The sequence below is a fragment of the Haliotis rufescens genome, unplaced genomic scaffold (assembly GCF_023055435.1).
Source record: "Haliotis rufescens isolate VD_foot unplaced genomic scaffold, xgHalRufe1.0.p SCAF_14, whole genome shotgun sequence".
NCBI classification, from domain to species: Eukaryota; Metazoa; Mollusca; class Gastropoda; order Lepetellida; family Haliotidae; genus Haliotis; species Haliotis rufescens.
This window is the reverse complement of record NW_025963824.1, coordinates 30,837,062-30,855,327: the sequence shown is the minus strand read 5'-3', so window position 1 is coordinate 30,855,327 and position 18,266 is coordinate 30,837,062. Positions and strand designations below refer to the sequence as shown.

Here is an 18,266-nt window from a genome sequence, read left to right as displayed (position 1 = left end):
TTATTGATGTTTAAACATCAGTTTGTGCAAGCGATTTGATAAGCAACGCAGTTTGTATGTATATATGAAAGACCGAAAGGGCCACAACTGCCAAGGCGTAATCCCTTACTGACAATATAAATGAATATTACTGTTTGCGATGAAAGTTGTTTGTTTTCTATGAGGTACAGACAGGGCTACATGACGTTAGGGTGTAGGTATTATTAAGCCTAGGTGTGTTGATCATGGAACCATGAGTTTGTTTGTTATAGCTCATACGAGGGTCATGGGTGCCCCAGTCGTCTAAGGCGCCGCAATTCGCTGTGCAGAGTTGCGTCCCTTGGGCACGCCAGAAACCTGTGATTGTGGGTTCGAATCCCAGTTCGCCCTGATTATGTTTCTAAGCTTGTCAGCACCATACCCGTGTTCGTGGGTTTCACCAAAATGGTAAACGTCTAAGACCTGCACCACTTCGGGCTTTCCTCCCACAACAAGCTGACACGCCGTGATATAACTGGAGTACTGTTAAAAGCGGCGTTAAACCCAACTCACTAATTTATACCGGGGACAATAATCAATTTCGACGGTCCTACCTTCTAACAGTGAAAATAAACAGCAACAGAACCCTTTTCATAAGCACAATCAGCCTGTATCACAAGCATAAGTTCATGAATCACCATCAAATAGTGATGACGCCCGGTGTTCGCGAATATGTGTGCATCCGAACTACTGCCTATATACAGGCCTTCCAGATCTTTCCGTTCTCGGAGAAGAATAACCACCTGTTACAAGTCCCGGAAACCCGTCTCAAAACCTTTGGTCAGAGAACTTTCCAGTTCTGCGCTTCCTCGCTGTTGATCAAACTACCATCTGATCTCAAGCTGTCGCCATCGCAAACTGATGACATAGCACAGTTAATTATTGCTTAATATATATAATACTCTTCACTTGCCCAAGCGATGATAAAGCATTCTGCTGATATGGCACTTTTTAATCAAAGATGGAGTTGGTTCACACTGAGTCTGTAGCGATTGGTTGAACTATTTTAGACTATATTAAAAATTAATATACCGCATTTATCCAGGTACTAGTATCTGTCCAAATGCGGTATATTTGTTCTCTGACCAGTGAATCCGTATGCATGCCAGTTATCATTCTCAACTTTACATATCGATACACTGCAATCATTATTGTATGGACCGTATCAGTGCAAAAGAGGGAGAACTATTGCACGAGTGTCTTACGTAGTGCAGTTCTATTGCACAAGGGGTGGTCGGGTAGCCTAGTGGTTAAAGCGTTGGGTCATCACGCCGAAGATCCGGGTTCGATTCCGACATCGGTACAATGTGTGAAGCCCATTTCTGGTGTCCCCCGTCCTGATATTGCTGGAATATTGCTAAAAGCGGCGTAAAATCAAACTCACTCACACTATTGCACAAGTGAGGTGAGGTGAAATGGGGTTTAACGTCGCTTCCAAGATTATTGCACTTATATAGCGACGAGCATGTACGTGTGTGTGTTTGTGTGGCTGCTTGTACTAGTCCGGACTGATGCCGATTTATTGTGCTAGCTCACTGAGATACCATGCCGCCAGTTAAACATGAATACCCCACTCAGACACAGTATACTGACTCCGAGCCGACCAGTCCTTGTTTTAGCCCCTTAATGCAGAGCGACAGACAGGGTAACAACAAGTACCATCTTTTAACGTCTTTTTGTGTGACGCGGCCGGGGATCGAACCCCGGACCTTCCGCTCTCCGGTCGGACGCTCTACCATTAGACCACGGAGGCGGTCTATTGCACAAGTATTAATGCCAGCAACAGCTACCCATAATTTTAACATCTCCCACTCGGCACCTCTACTGCGGTTGGCTCCCTCGAGTGCCGGCAATAAACCGTTATATGAAGTGAGACGATGCCTCCGTGGGGAAATATACATCGTTCTCCCAGTATGTAATGGCATCTTTGTCTCGTATGATTTGTTTTTGAGAGATGTTTGTTACAGGAATGAAATGACATTATCAATTGTTTTAGTGCAAGTCGCGAAATGTTAAAACCAATCAGTTCGTTCTAGCGATGTCATGAGGGGGAAAAGGTGCCACGACTGCCGAAGCGTTATCCCCAACGCCCCATCAATATACATGTATATTACCTTTTACGATGAATTTGGTTTGATTTGTATGGAAGACTGACAGGGCCATATGATGTTTGGGGATATGTATTAGGTATTTTATTGATGATATGACCGGTATGTTTCCCTAATTTGAGAGATACTATTATGATATACTTTATTGATGTTGAAACATCATTTGTGCAAGCGATTTGATAAGCGATGCAATTTGTATGTATGAAAGACCGAAATGGCCACAACTGCCAAGGTGTAATCCCTCACTATCAATATAACTGCATATTACTGTTTGCGATGAATGTTGTTCGTTTTCTATGAAGTACAGACAGGGCTACATGACGTTAGGGTATAGGTATTATTACGCCTAGGCAATAATCTATTGCGAGGGTCCTACATTCTAACAGTGAAAATAAACAGCAACAGAACCCTTTCCATAAGCACAATCAGTCTGTATCACAAGCATAATTTCATGAATCACCATCAAATAGTGATGACGCCCGGTGTTCGCGAATATGTGTGCATCCGAACTACTGCCTATATACAGGCCTTCCAGATCTTTCCGTTCTCGGAGAAGAATAACAACATGTTACAAGTCCCGGAAACCCGTCTCAAAACCTTTGGTCAGAGATCTTTCCAGATCTGCGCTTCCTCGCTGTGGAACAAACTACCATCTGATCTTAAGCTGTCGCCATCGCTTTTTTTAATCCTTTAAGGCTCCTCTGAAAACACACCTTTTCAGACAACACCATCAACTCTACTCCCCTTTCATTAGCAATATTTGCTAAAACTATGTAGCGCCATGAGCATTAACTCGGTGAATGGAATCTGGCGCAGTATAAATGGACTTACGAGCTGCCATACTGTTTTTGTTGTTTAACGCTACACTTAGCAATATTTCAGCTATTTGACGGCTGACAGTAAATAATCTAGTGACTGACATCATGAGCATCGATGCAAGTACGATGACACGCAATCCATTCTGTTCCCATGAACAGGGAAAGTTGTTTCTCTGAACGCTTTCCGCAGGTGGGGGGCACGGGTGGCCCAGTCGACTAAGGCGCCGCGATTCGCTGTGCAGAGTTGCGTCCCTTGGGCACACCAGAAACCTATGATTGTGGGTTCGAATCCCGGTTCGCCCAAATTATGTTTCTAGGCTTGTCAGCACCATACCCGTGCCCGTGGGTTTCACCGAAGTGGTAAACGTCTGAGACCTGCATCACTTCGGGCTTTCCTCCCACTTTAAGCTGACACGCCGCGATATAACTGGAATAATGTTAAAAGCGGCGTTAAGCACAGCTCACTCACTCACTCACTCACTTTCCGCAGGGAACGGTAGTAGTAATGCTAAAGGGGAAAGGGAGTATTCACGGGAATAAACAGGAAGAGGACTTGTGCATTTAATGGTTACAGATACGTCGTCAAAGGATGTGACTTGGTTAGGATTCATTTACCCCTGCCGGAAATCGAAAGTTGTCATGGTGCGTTGTGTTCCAGGAATGGTACGACGAGAGACTGAACTGGAATTCCAGTCTGTTCGGAGACATCACCTCCATCAGGATCCCGTGCGAGAAGATATGGCTGCCAGACATCGTGCTGTACAACAGGTGAGTTACCTCCCCTTGCTTAACACGTCCCATTTGTTTGTTTGTTTGTTGTTTAACGCCGCACTCAGCAATATTCCAGCTATATGACGGCGGTCTGTAAATAATCGAGTCTGGACCAGACAATCCAGTGATTAATGTCATGAGCATCGATCCACGCAATTGTGATCGAGAACATGCATCAACCAAGTCAGCGAGCCTGACCCCCCGATCCCGTTAGTCCCCTTTTACGGCAAGCATGGGTTGCTGAAGACCTATTCTACCCCGGAATCTTCACGGGTCTTAACACGTTCCAGAGACCACATACCGATATGTGGTTTCGACATGGGACTGGAAAAGTGGTAGGCTACCTCCCTTTGGAGGAAAACAGGTGAGTTAACTCCCCTTGGAGGACGGTTAACACGCACCAGAGACCACATACCGATATATAGTTTCGACATCGGACTGGAGAAGTGGTAGGTTACCTCCCCTTGGAGGAAAACAGGTGAGTTACCTCCCCTTGGAGGACGGTTGACACGTACAAACGGCATCGTCCTGGAGAAGTGACGAGTTACCTCCCCCTTGAGGACAGTTGATACGTACAAACGGCATCGCCCTGGAGAAGTGACGAGTTACCTCCCCCTTGAGGACAGTTGATACGTACAAACGGCATCGCCCTGGAGAAGTGACGAGTTACCTCCCCCTTGAGGACAGTTGATACGTACAAACGGCATCGCCCTAGAGAAGTGACGAGTTACCTCCCCCTTGAGGACAGTTGATACGTACAAACGGCATCGCCCTGGAGAAGTGACGAGTTACCTCCCCCTTGAGGACAGTTGATACGTACAAACGGCATCGCCCTAGAGAAGTGACGAATTACCTCCCCCTTGAGGACAGTTGATACGTACAAACGGCATCGTCCTGGAGAAGTGACGAGTTACCTCCCCCTTGAGGACAGTTGATACGTACAAACGGCATCGCCCTGGAGAAGTGACGAGTTACCTCCCCCTTGAGGACAGTTGATACGTACAAACGGCATCGCCCTGGAGAAGTGACGAGTTACCTCCCCCTTGAGGACAGTTGATACGTACAAACGGCATCGCCCTAGAGAAGTGACTAGTAACCTCCCCCTTGAGGACAGTTGATACTTACAAACGGCATCGCCCTGGAGAAGTGACGAGTTACCTCCCCCTTGAGGACAGTTGATACGTACAAACGGCATCGCCCTGGAGAAGTGGCGAATTACTTCTTCTGGAATGTGACTCACATGTATACGTTATGTTGGGTCTGACTCACATGTATAAGGCATCTATGGTGTGACTCACATATATAAGGCATGTTGGATGTCATCAGATGTACAAGCGATGTAAGTTGTGACACACGTTTCAGCCATATATGGTGTGACTTACATGTAAGGAGCGGGGTCACACGCAGGGTGTGATTCACGTGTATAAACCATGCATGGTGTGACCCATGCTTAAGCCCTGTTGGGTGTACCCACCTGTATGACAGGGAGAACGTTTACCGTTTGATCCATGCAAAGAGGCGGGGCCACATTTAGAATGTGAATACATGTAATCCACGTGGTGTCTGTGGTGTCTGTACCGACACAACGAATGATTTGTAGACTTTCTTTCGACGTCTGTGTACAAACTAGATGAACAGCCAATTTCCTTTAGTTTTACGCTACAGATTTCGCAACATACACTCTTGGTATTTCGATTGGGATCAATATGATACTCAAGTTCTCAACTCGAATGTTGAGGTGATAGTAACACATTTAACCGAACGAAACGTTCGTAAAATACCTGTGTGTTGACGGGATGAAGACGAGTCGGTGACGTCCAGGGAGTGTATTCAAAATGACAAAACATAATACGTCATCGGCGACGGAAGAAAAAAATGATTTATTCGTTCCTGGGAGTAAAGCTTGTTATGATTTTGCGATCGTTAACCGAAGTATTTTAGGAGGTTTCTTATGCTAACGAACTCGTGTTTCAGCGTGGACGACTACACATCCGGGTACATGCCGAGCCTCGCTATGGTGTATAACGACAGCCGGGTGTTCTGGGGCCCTGTCGTAAGGTTCCGCAGCTCGTGCAAGATCGACATCACATTCTTCCCCTTCGACGACCAGCTGTGTAAACTGAAGCTTGGATCGTGGGCGTATAACGGGTTCCAGGTAAGACCTCACGTATCCTGACGTGATGGCGTGAGTGAGTGAGTGAGTGAGTGGGTGGGTGAGTGAGTGAGTGACTTTAACCACTGCAAATCTAATAAGAGATGCATTCGGATGATTTACCTAAAAAAAGATCAAACAGCTATATCGGTTATATCATCACTAAGGGAAATATAACAGTCAGATCATTACTAAGGGAAATAGACCGGTCACATCATCACCAAGGGAGATATATCCGTTATATCATCACTGGGGGAAATATACCGGTTATATCATCACTAAGGGAAAGATAACAGTCAGATCTTTACTAAGGGAAATAGACCGGTCACATCATCACCAAGGGAGATATATCCGTTATATCATCACTGGGGGAAATATACCGGTTATATCATCACTAAGGGAAATATAACAGTCAGATCTTTACTAAGGGAAATAGACCGGTCACATCATCACCAAGGGAGATATATCCGTTATATCATCACTGGGGGAAATATACCGGTTATATCATCACTAAGGGAGATATACCGGTTATATCATCACTGGGGGAAATATACCGGGTATATCATCACTAAGGGAAATATAACAGTCAGACCATCACCAAGGGAAATATACCAGTCACATCATCACCAAGGGAAATATCGGTTACATAATCACTGGGGGAAATATACTGGTTATATCATCACTGAGGGAAATATACTGGTCATATCATGACTAAGGGAAAAATACCGGTCACATCATCACTAAGGGAAATATACCAGTCACATCATCACTAAGGGAAAATACCGGTCACATCATCACTAAGGAAAATATACTGGTCATGTCATCACCAAGGGAAATATACCAAAGCAAGTTTCCCACATTGTGTGTTGATGGCGTGAGTGACTGACAGTGTGACGGTATAAGGTGTAAGGAATTAAGTCGGTTCAGACAACTCTTGAAGTATCGGCTTAATGAGAAAACAACTCGAAAACAGTCCTTGATGGCAGTTTCTGGTATAACAGCCTTCAAATATGTCATTTAACGTGTTTTCGTTTGCCATGTCTTTGAATCGGGATCAAACACTTCAAGTTCAGGAGATTTCTACGGTTCGGGGAATAGTTAAATCTTACTAAAAGGAACCATTACTGAAACGGAGACTGAAAACCTGCCCTATCCGAAGCCTGGATTAGAACAAACTTAATGGATTAGATCAGTGAACTGAAGTCATCAGATTCCAATCGGATGATAGGAAGAGCGATCTGTAATGTCAAACGGATTCTGTCTTTTTAATAATTTGATATTTTGATCTCGAAAGTACAAACAAAATCTTCTAATGGCAAAAAATAAACAAGAAATTATTCAGTATGTTCGTGTGTTTAACCACTGCAAATCTAAAAAGAGATGCATTCGGATGATTTGCCTAAAAAAAATCTAATTTGGTTTTTAAGCAGAGATGGATGTTGAATGTCATTTGTAGGCCTTATCACCATGACAGATCAAACAGCTGACATTGTGAGAGCTTTGAACATCGGGTCCCTCCCTGCGCATCCGGGGCACATGAAACGCTGCATCTCGGGAACCGTATGTCCGCGCACGCCCAAACAGCGTGTTGAATCTTACCAGCGTTATAATACTTCCAATTATCCCCTTATCTTGGCAACATGCCCCTGTCGGCGTTCCGTAACTAGTCATTATCTGTGGAGATGACCCTTGTGGCCTTCCTTAACTTCATCGATACTTGTGTGGCTACTAAGTCTGTGGACTAATCTCCTCATTATAGTTAAGACAACGTCAGAAGCGCGATTATCTCGAAATATGACCCTTTCAACCTCCCATACATAAACCATCCTCCCATACATAAAACATGTAAAGTTGTATTACTGCTACGGTATGGGTTGGAGTGCTCAGACAATGGATGGGCAGTGAGAGTGAGTGAGTGACTTAGTGAGTGAGGCTAAATGCGGCTTTTAGCACTATTTAAGTACGGCGCGAACAGTGGACCAGGGGGCGCAACTCTACACTCTTCCTGATAGACTCTACACGTGCCTGTGCCTGTGTCTCCTCCACCCCACCCCCTCCACTCCAACCAGTAGTAGTCCTCTCTTCACGCTAAAGGACCGTCTCCGTGGTCTGCTGGTAGAGCGTCTGCCCGGAGAGCTGTGTCTGAGTGGGGTAATCACTATAAAATCGGCATGAGTCCGGACTAGTACAAGCACACCCACACACGCACACACGCACGCACGCACGCACGCACGCTCACACACGCACACGCACACACACACACACACACACACACACGTCACTATATAAGTGCAATAATCTTGAACGCGGCGTTAAACTCCATTTCACACATCTAGCCTCAAAGAGCTAGGATATGTTTAATGAGATTCTGGAGGAGGTCTGGAATTTGTATAGTCTTAGCCAAATAGAGATATTTGTTCAGCTACAGCTGCAAAACCAGGTATCTTTCTTTTTAAAAACTGTGGAACATATTTATTTCCAAGCCTTAAGCATTATTATATATTTCATTTTCCGGGACAATATATGTTTTTTTCAATATCAAATAGACTGTCCCTAACTGTAACGTGAAACAATAAAACGGGGGCATGGGTTGCCCAGTCGTCTAAGGAGCCGCGATTCGCTGTGAAGAGTTGCGTCCCTTGGCACGCCAGAAACCTATCATTGTGGGTTCGAATCCCGGTTCGCCCCGATTATGTTTCTAGGTTTGTCAGCACCATACCCGTGCTCGTGGGTTTCACCGAAGTGGTAAACGTCTGAGACCTGCATCACTTTGGGCTTTCCTCCCACATTAAGCTGACACGCCGCGATATGACTGGAATACTGTTAAAAGCGGCGTTAAACCCAACTCACTCACTCACTGAAACAATATTAAAACGCTCTGTTTCAGGTTGACGTATGGAACCGATCCCACACAATGGATCTCTCCAACTTCGTCGACAACGGCGAATGGGAGTTGATAGGAGTCAAGGTCCAGCGCAACGTCGTGGTGTACAATTGTTGCGATGAACCCTTCCCGGATGTGACGTTTTACATCCATCTGCGCAGGCGCATCAAGTACTACTTCATGAACATCATCATCCCTTGCATCATCCTGTCGTTCCTGTGCCTGGCGGGCTTCCTGCTGCCCCCGGAGAGCGGGGAGAAGATCACCCTTGGGCTCTCGGTCCTCCTCACCATCACCGTCTTCATGCTCATGGTGGCCGACAAGATGCCACAGACCTCGGAGTCGATATCAGTCATTAGTAAGTCAGATCGAACACGTCTGGAATTTCATTTGCTGTGGCCAGTCTCGTGTCATTTTTTTTTTTACAAAATTCAACATGCTGTTTTCTTGGGTACATACTAAGAAAGAAAATATCAAAGAAATGTTTCGAAAACTCAAAATAATAAGTCGCCCCTGAACAAGAATGGTTTCCTTTGCTACAAACTCATTTTTTTTTCAAATACATAAAGATGTATCTACAAGCATCATGACACATAATTCAACTCATTTTAATTTAATTCAACTAATTTGTGGCGTTAATCAAAATATTTAAACATGGAAACAGCTTGTTGCATTTTGTAAATACCTTTGACACTGACTGACCACAGAATGGAGAGTTTATAGACGAATGAGTTTCCAGAATTAAAATCGGCATAGATCCTTATACCTTTGTTAAGCAAAACTGAATAATGTACATGGTACAGAATTTAATATGGCGGATGCAGGATTAACAGTAACAACAATTATCATTCGTTCGAGATGGCTGATTTACTGTTTGTTCTCTTTCATTCTGGTGTTGATGGGGCGGGGTCTTTCGCCTCCATAGGATTGTCCACAGTCACAGTCATTTTTGTAAAGTACACCCTCGTGTGTTGGGGGCTTGGTGGAGTTTCTGCCCTTGGGTATTGAGAGAGGTGGAGCTTTCAACAGAGATCTTGGCTATTTCATTACTTCGGCCTATTATGAATTTATGAGGCAATAGTTTCTTTTCTCCATCCCACCTGATATTTAATCCGGTTTAACTGATATATTGGTTTTCTGTTTCCTGTCCATCATGTTGTCACAATAACTTCCTTCTCTTATTTGTTAGGGCGGTCGGGTAGCCTAGTGGTTAAAGCGTTTACTCGTCAGGCCAAAGGCCCGGAATCCATTCCCGACATGGGTTCAATGTGTGGAGCCAATTTATGGTGTCCCCCGCCGTCATATTGCTGAAAAATGCTACAAAAGGCGGCGTAAACCATACTCACTCACTGTTATTTGTTTACCTACTCATATTGATCCCTCTGACGAATGAAGGGGCGTTTGGGTGGTTAAAGCGTTCGCTCGTCACGCCGAAGACCCGGGTTCGATTCTCGACATGGGTACAATGTGTCAAGCCCATTTCTGGTGTCCCTCGTCGTGATATTGCTGGAATATTGCTTAAAGCGGCGTAAAACCAAACTCACTCACTCACTCCCTCTGACGAATGTACTTGGTTCTTTAATACAATGTCAGTGTACTTTCTGTTCATTACATAGATGACGGAGTCTGCTTCATAGGACACGGGACGTATAAAACATAACCCTGTATTCGCAATAATAATGACTGCCGAGCAAGATTGATTTAAAGTGACGCGCCGATACCCGAGAAACTTTTCCTTATAATATTTTTGCAAAACAAAATTTCTTTTCCGCTTTTAACTTATTTAATGAAAAACACATTTGTATACAACTCGAACGTTCGTTATGAACAGACAGACAGACAGACAGACAGTTTATTCAGTAAGAAGGCCATAGGCCCATAATACAGACAATGGTTGATGGCATGAACTACGCATGCCAAGGAAGTAGTCGATTTAAGTTTCTCTTAGCCGTTGGACTTTATATAGATATAAACATGTGTAATATACAACATCAAAATTTTCTGATGAAATAATTTCAGTAAAAGATTTTACAGTTTAAAAATTGATATACTGTTTAAGATACATATTTCTCAGGGCTGAATAACGCTCACATACAAGTAAAACATGAAATTCATCTTCAATAAAAGATATACCATTTTCTAAACAGTATTTACATAATCGTTCAGTGTATGGGACATTTGTGTATCTCCCCAAGTCAATTGCAAGTTTAAACTTGCTACATCTGAAACGAGTCATAAATATTCTCAGATGTACTGGTATGGGGAGTGTAAGATATGAACAATTAACCCTGTAAAGTTAAACTTAATAAAATATTCATAATATTATTAGGTTGTATCGTATATTCACCAATAGTACACTGTCGGGCAAAACAAAGTACACATTTCTGGTTGATGGAGGCTTAAAATGAAACAAATGGTTTATCGATGGTGATGTATTTAGTACGGCTATCAAGTTGTGTTGAGGACCATACGTCTCTAGGACTGTTTTACCTTAGGAACGCTTTGATAACGTTTGTATTTTTGGGGTCAAATCCAGTTTTCAAGTGCATACTGTCTTTTGCCCATGGTCCTGTATGGAAATATCTTCGTGGCACAAAATATAATATTTGTAAGTAAAAAAAGACGTTCTTATTTATCATTCCAGGTATCTATCTGATGGTTGTCCTGGCAACAAGTTGTCTGTCGGTCCTGTCCTCTGTCCTTGTCCTCGGCATCCACCACCAGCGAGGACAGCCCAAGCACGTGCCCCACTGGCTGAAAATCGTCAGCTTCACCGTCCTCTCCCCCGTGCTCTGCATCAAGAAGCCAGGTCAACAAACCAGGAGGCGTCGTCAAGCCAACAAGGACAAGAAAACCTCCAAGAAGTGTCGCGTCGCCATGGAGGACCAGGAGTTCGTCAAACTCGACGCACCGAAACCAGATTCTATAGAGCAGGTAGAAACGCCACCTATGGAAGCAAGGGGAGGTCACTCTAGCGAACGTCCTGTGCCAACCGTTATGGAATGTGTGTCGTCAAATAATTATAGTTCTGTCGTGAGACAACTCATGAATCTTATCCATAAAAAGCATATTGAGGAGTTGAAGGAGGACGAGATTTTCCGAGAGTGGCGGGACGTTGCCTTTGTGCTGGATAGGCTGTTGTTTGTAGTGTTCCTCTTCGCGACAGTCATCTCTACTGTCTTTATACTGGAGATGAGACCTGACACCAAGAAATTCGACTCCATCTAAGACAGTGTTTGTTCTTGTTGCTAGTTCGTGTTTTGTTGCGACATCCAAGTGTTGCCACTGGATGTTGAGTCATGAGATCTAGCTGAATCAACACGTGGGACATTGCTAATCGAATCCCTCATTCGGAGCAACTTCGGGATTTTCCGTGAATCTCCGGCAGGGAGATATATATATATATGTAAAATATCACCTCGACATATTGTGATATATAACTTCACATTCCGTTCATGGTTGTATTTGAGAGAGTGTGTATAGTCTAGTCCTGAGTGAGGCGTCGTGAGGTAGTGCTAAATCTGTGAGACTTGGTATGTGTTGTTCTCTTTGAACTTTCATTTAAATGTGGAACAATCACTATATACTGTAACCCCGTTTATATGGACGGTATCATACTGATAAATAAAAATTGGGATGAGGGACCGACCATTTGATAAATTTGGAAAAAAATAGGTTCTCCATTGTTACTGTTAAATGCAGACGCTGGATGTCTAGAAAAACAAAAATATTATGCACACGCACACACACGCACACACATACACACGCACGCACACACGCTACTCCAATGAATATCGTTACATGAGCCTTGTTGTCACCTTCCATGTTAAACTGCAGCATTTTATTTCAGTGGGCTAGAACTATAAAACCGACATTAGTCCTGACTAAAACAAGTAGACACGCACACACGCACGCACTCTTATAGTGAAAGAATTTTGAACGCGTCGTTAATCCAATTGGACTTCATCCATCAAATGGTCGGCCCCCCTTCAAATCATGAGAGCTTAGTAATATCTGTGCACTGTGTAATTACGTATGGATGTCCCTCAAATTACAAGGTCAAGGAGGCGGGTTTTTTCTGACTATCGAGGTTCAGTTGTTTAACATCTAACATCCCTAATAATCATTATCATAGGGTCACAGGTTTCCGGACAACAAAAACACATTTGGTTTGTATATTGATCCGTATCTAAACATTTACTAAACAGAACACACCATGTTGTGTATGTCTGAAACAAACACGGTCGCAAACCCGAACCTCAAGCGTTGAGTCCGAATACCTATGCCCCGCCCACATAATGTTACATATATATTGATTTTGTTTTATTTAGGTGACGGGAGTAATCAGCTTCCATATTAGGATGAGTCACGTGGTGTCGTCATTTCCGGCACGTGTGTCATATGTGTGTATGATGGTTTTATCTAGTAAACGATGGAAAACGTGTGAATTGCATTTGTCATCCCTGTGCGGATATTACAGCGATTAATTAAATTGTTATTTCCTCGCGAAGTGACTGAAATTTCGGAGACATGAAACAAAAAATATCCCTCGTATTTCTTTATCTGAAATATATCAACACAAAGTCGATACAAATAATACATAACACTTTTTTTTGTGGATAACACGTTCTTTTATTCTTTCTAAGGACGTTTCAGACCTACTTCTTGTCCCTTCATCACGTGAATAGGGGGCATGGGTGGCCCAGTCGTCTTGCGTCGCGATTCGCTGTGCAGAGTTGCGTCCCTTGGGCACACCAGAAACCTGTGATTGTGGTTTCGAATCCCGGTTCGCCCCGATTATGTTTCTAGGTTTGTCAGCACCATACCCGTGCTCGTTGGTTTCACCGAAGTGGTAAACGTCTAAGACCTGCATCACTTTGAGCTTTCCTCCCACATTATTAAGCTGACACGCCGCGATATAACTGGCATACTGTCAAAAGCGGCGTTAAACCTCACTCACTCATTCACTCACTCACTCATCACGTGAATACTGAGTTAGCGTATAGAGTTAAACTATATTATAAGTACATGATGATATGTTTACACAATGAAGGATTAATGTATAAAGATAGCAATGTAATGACGAAGTCAATGAGATTAACAGGATAGAAGCAAATAATGTACTTTGAAGGTTGGTTGGTTGGTTTGTTGTTTAACGCCGCACTCAGCAATATTCCAGCTATATGACGGCGGTCTGTAAATAATCGAGTCTAGACCAGACAATCCAGTGATTAATATCATGAGCATCGATCCACGCAATTGGGATCGATGATATGCATCAACCAAGTCAGCGAGCCTGTTACGACAAGCATAGTCGCCTTTTACGGCAAGCATGGGTTGCTGAAGACCTATTCTATCCCGGAATCTTCACGGGTCTACTTTGAAGGTGACGTGATTGGGCTGTATGTAATAACGAGCTGACTGGTAACACTAACAATAAGGCAACTCCGAGGCTTGCCGATGAGTTTAATATTTTTTATCAGTGAGTGTTGATACATACTTGATATCAAAACACACGAGGATGAAAATCTATTAATCTCCCAAAATCAGTAATACGAATGCTGGTCAAAAAGTTCTAAGCCTGACTGATTTTCAACTATGGGCCATAACAAAGTGAACTAGTCAATGTAGTACATTGTTTGAGTAGTTTATTGCAAGTGTATTTGGTCTGTTGGGGTCGTTTGTGTATTAGTGACAGCCAGTTGAACGTGATAGGGGTCCAAATGGACACATAAATTGAAAAGAACGAGTGCCGAGCAGTGATCAAGTTTTTGACTTTAGATAAAAGTGCTCCCCAAGAAATTAATGACCGCATGTCGTAAGGGTATAGGGGTAGGTGCCCTAACTATTCCACTGTTAAACGTTGGGCAGCTATGTTTTAGGCTGGAAGAACAAGCCTTGATGATGACCCTAGGTCTGGACGTCCCTCAACTTCCACCAATGAAGATTCAATCAAGGAGATAGAAAAAACTTATACTGTCAGCTTGACATATTTCCATTGCTGAACTTGAGGAAGACACAGGTCACAGGATCCATTGAAACTATTATTCATAAAGATTTATAATTACAGATGAATAAAAGTTTCTAAATTCTGATGTTAAGGAAAGAGGAACTGAACAAATTTATAGCTAATTGAGGAGGATTTCGCCAAATTCAAAAAGAGATTAGTAACGGGTGATGAAAACTGATCCCGAGCCAAAACGTCAATCAGTGGAATGGCACCATTCCACCTCTCCGGCACCAAAGAAATTCAAGTCTTCAAGATCAGTGAGGAAAGTTGATTACTTAGTAAGTCAAAAGACGATTACCGGTGCCTACTATGCTGATTTGCTTCATCGCCTGAGGGAATATATCAAAGAAAAGCGGCGAGGAATGCTGACTGCTGGAGTTCTACGACTTCATGACAATGCCTCTTCTAACACCTCTCGACTTGCAAAGACTGCTAAGCGACAATGTGGGTTCGAAGAGCTTCCTCGCCCTCCATACTCGCCAGACCTGGCACCAAGGGATTTCCACCTGTTTCCCAGACTAAAAGAACACCTTCGTTGAAAGCGCTGTGACGACAACGATGACCTCAAAGCTGCCGTGAATGAGTTTATCAAGGTGACTTCAGAAAGATTCTTCCTGACTGGAATTGAAAAGCTGCACTATCGATATGAGAAGCGTATGGAAAATAAGGGAGATTATGAGGAAAAATAAAATTTAAAAAACTTTCACAAGTGTTGGCTTTGTTTGTTAGGCTTAGAACTTTTTAACCAGCCCTCGTTACCAGTGTCTTGAGTGTACAAAATACAACTGACCAGCTTCAGTGGACGTGGGATATGTGACGTCCTTTGATTGTGACGTCATTGTCCTGATAGTCTCCAGAGCATTGTGATTCAATTTATGGTCCCAGTGTTGTGTCCAGACAGATGCGTGGCTGTGGTTGTGTTTGAAACCCACAATAAATTTAAATTACAAATTGCTAAATAAAATACACAAGAGGAAAATCAGCACCTATACGTATATTCACTCCTAGGATATATATAGTCTAACGTGGTTTGATCTCACCCAAGCGATATCGGCTGTTGGAGGCCAGTTTTGGATAATGAATATTATTTTATTGTGACAAACAAGTATATTTAAGTACAAGTAAACATGTGCACTTTTATGGTGGCAAGCATATAAATTTAAGTACTAGTAAACATGCGCACTTTTATGGTGGCAAGCATATATATTTAAGTACAAGTAAACATGCGCACTTTTATGGTGGCAAGCATATATATTTAAGTACTAGTAAACATGCGCACATTTATAGGGACACGCATGTATATTTAAATGCAAATAGATATGCACACATTAGCACTGATGAGCATACACACTTCTATATGAGCAACCATGCCTATTTCAATACTTAGTCTAAAAAGAATTCACACTTATATAGCGGCAGATATGTCTTTTTAAATACTAATAAATATGCGCACTTTTACAGCAGCGAACATTGATTAAAGACAAGTAAGCGTGCACACTTTTATAAGGGCAAACATGTATATTTAAATACTTGTAAATATGCACACATTAGCATTAATAAACATGCGCACTTTTATAAGGGCAAACATGTATATTTAAATACTTGTAAATATGCACACATAAGCATTGATAAACATGCGCACTTTTATAAGGGTAAACATGTATATTTAAATACTTGTAAATATGCACACATAAGCATTAATAAACATGCGCCCTTTTATAAGGGCAAACATGCATATTTAAATACTTGTAAATATGCACACATAAGCATTAATAAACATGCGCACTTTTATAAGGGCAAACATGTATATTTAAATACTTGTAAATATGCACACATAAGCATTGATAAACATGCGCACTTTTATAAGGGCAAACATGCATATTTAAATACTTGTAAATATGCACACATAAGCATTAATAAACATGCGCACTTTTATAAGGGCAAACATGCATATTTAAATACTTGTAAATATGCACACATAAGCATTAATAAACATGCGCCCTTTCATAAGGGCAAACATGTATATTTAAATACTTGTAAATATGCACACATAAGCACTGATAAACATGCGCACTTTTATAAGGGCAAACATGCATATTTAAAAACTTGTAAATATGCACACATAAGCAGTGATAAACATTCACACTTTTATAAATTATGGCAAACATGTATATCTGAGTACTTGTAAACTTGCACACTATTATAATTCCAAGCATATATATTTAATACTAAGTAGCATGCGCACATTTATAGAGGAGTTTAAATTTTGACTTTTTTAAAACATTTTTTTTCATTTTTTCTTCCTTAGTGTATTTCCAGGAAAACAGCATGTTGAATTTTGTAATTATCCTCGAACGAGGCTGGCCAAAGCACGGAGAGTTTCTGGACAAATGGGTCTCCAGAATTAAAATGGGACATGTTATATATATATATTGTACCTGTAAGCATGGACGCTTTATAGGGCAATCATGCAAGTACCAGTGACTACGCAAACTTTCTTTTCTTTTTATCTAGTATTACACTGTACCGACATTAATCACATACAACACTCTGGCTCACACTGAATGAGTCAACACGAAGGTGACCTCCGTCACCCAGAATCACGTGAGTGTCACTGGCGACTCGCGACACGTGACCTGCAGTCTGTCGCAATCCAGCATTCCCTCCCGACCCACTCCTCATTCTTAATCAGAATGCTTATCTCCCCAATATTTGTTTTCTGGACAGGTCTGTCGCCTGGGCTCCTCTGGCGCGACGTTAACGAAGGTTAACCAAATCCCCCTTCAAGTGACCTTCCATTGATAACGAAACTTGCCTTCAAACACTTTATCATTGAACTCGGTTGTAATCTTGTTTCCTTTCCGTCCTAAACGAATATTTATCACATGTATTCACGATTATTTCACCCCATAGGGATTCACGATTTCGGGACAGAGTGAGTGAGTGTCGTTTAACGTCGTTTTGAACACCATATAAGAGTTGTGTCAAGGCGGGAGGAAAGCTTGAATTCCAGGCTAGTGTAGGTTTCCAGCAACATGTGCTTGTGAGAGGCGACGTAACGTTCGGGTGGCCAGTCTCGGTGAATTGGGTGATTAAGTGCCCCCCTCCCCCTACTCCGACGGCGTGTGGCGTTTGTCAACACCTGCCTCACCCCCGGCACTCCTCATACATCAAGCATGATCAAGCTGGTCCTCCACTCCCCACCCACCCTCCTACCCTCTCTATCTTCCCACTCTTTCCCTCAACTCCCATCCTCTCTACACCCCCAACCCATCCACCTCTTTCCAGCCGTACCGACTCTCCATGTCCACACCCATCCACCTCCCTCTACCCCTACCACTCTCCATGTCCCCACCATCCACCTCCCTCTACCCCCTACCACTCTCCATGTCCCCACCATCCACCTCTCTCTACCCCTACCACTCTCCATGTCCCCACCATCCACCTCTCTCTACCCCTACCACTCTCCATGTCCCCACCATCCACCTCTCTCTACCCCTACCAC

General features: G+C 42.8%; 1 protein-coding gene across 1 annotated transcript in view; it reads left to right on the top strand.

The window, feature by feature from the left end:
• The window catches only part of LOC124143336 (neuronal acetylcholine receptor subunit alpha-10-like), a 118,223-nt gene extending 105,028 nt beyond the window's left edge, over positions 1-13,195 (top strand). The window contains exons 4-7 of the mRNA XM_046512270.2: positions 3,603-3,712; positions 5,690-5,870; positions 8,755-9,109; positions 11,396-13,195. Coding sequence (XP_046368226.1) covers positions 3,603-3,712; positions 5,690-5,870; positions 8,755-9,109; positions 11,396-11,979 — 1,230 coding nt within the window. The 3' untranslated portion in view covers positions 11,980-13,195. The remainder of the gene's footprint in view (positions 1-3,602; positions 3,713-5,689; positions 5,871-8,754; positions 9,110-11,395) is intronic.
• The last annotated feature ends 5,071 nt before the right edge of the window (positions 13,196-18,266 follow it).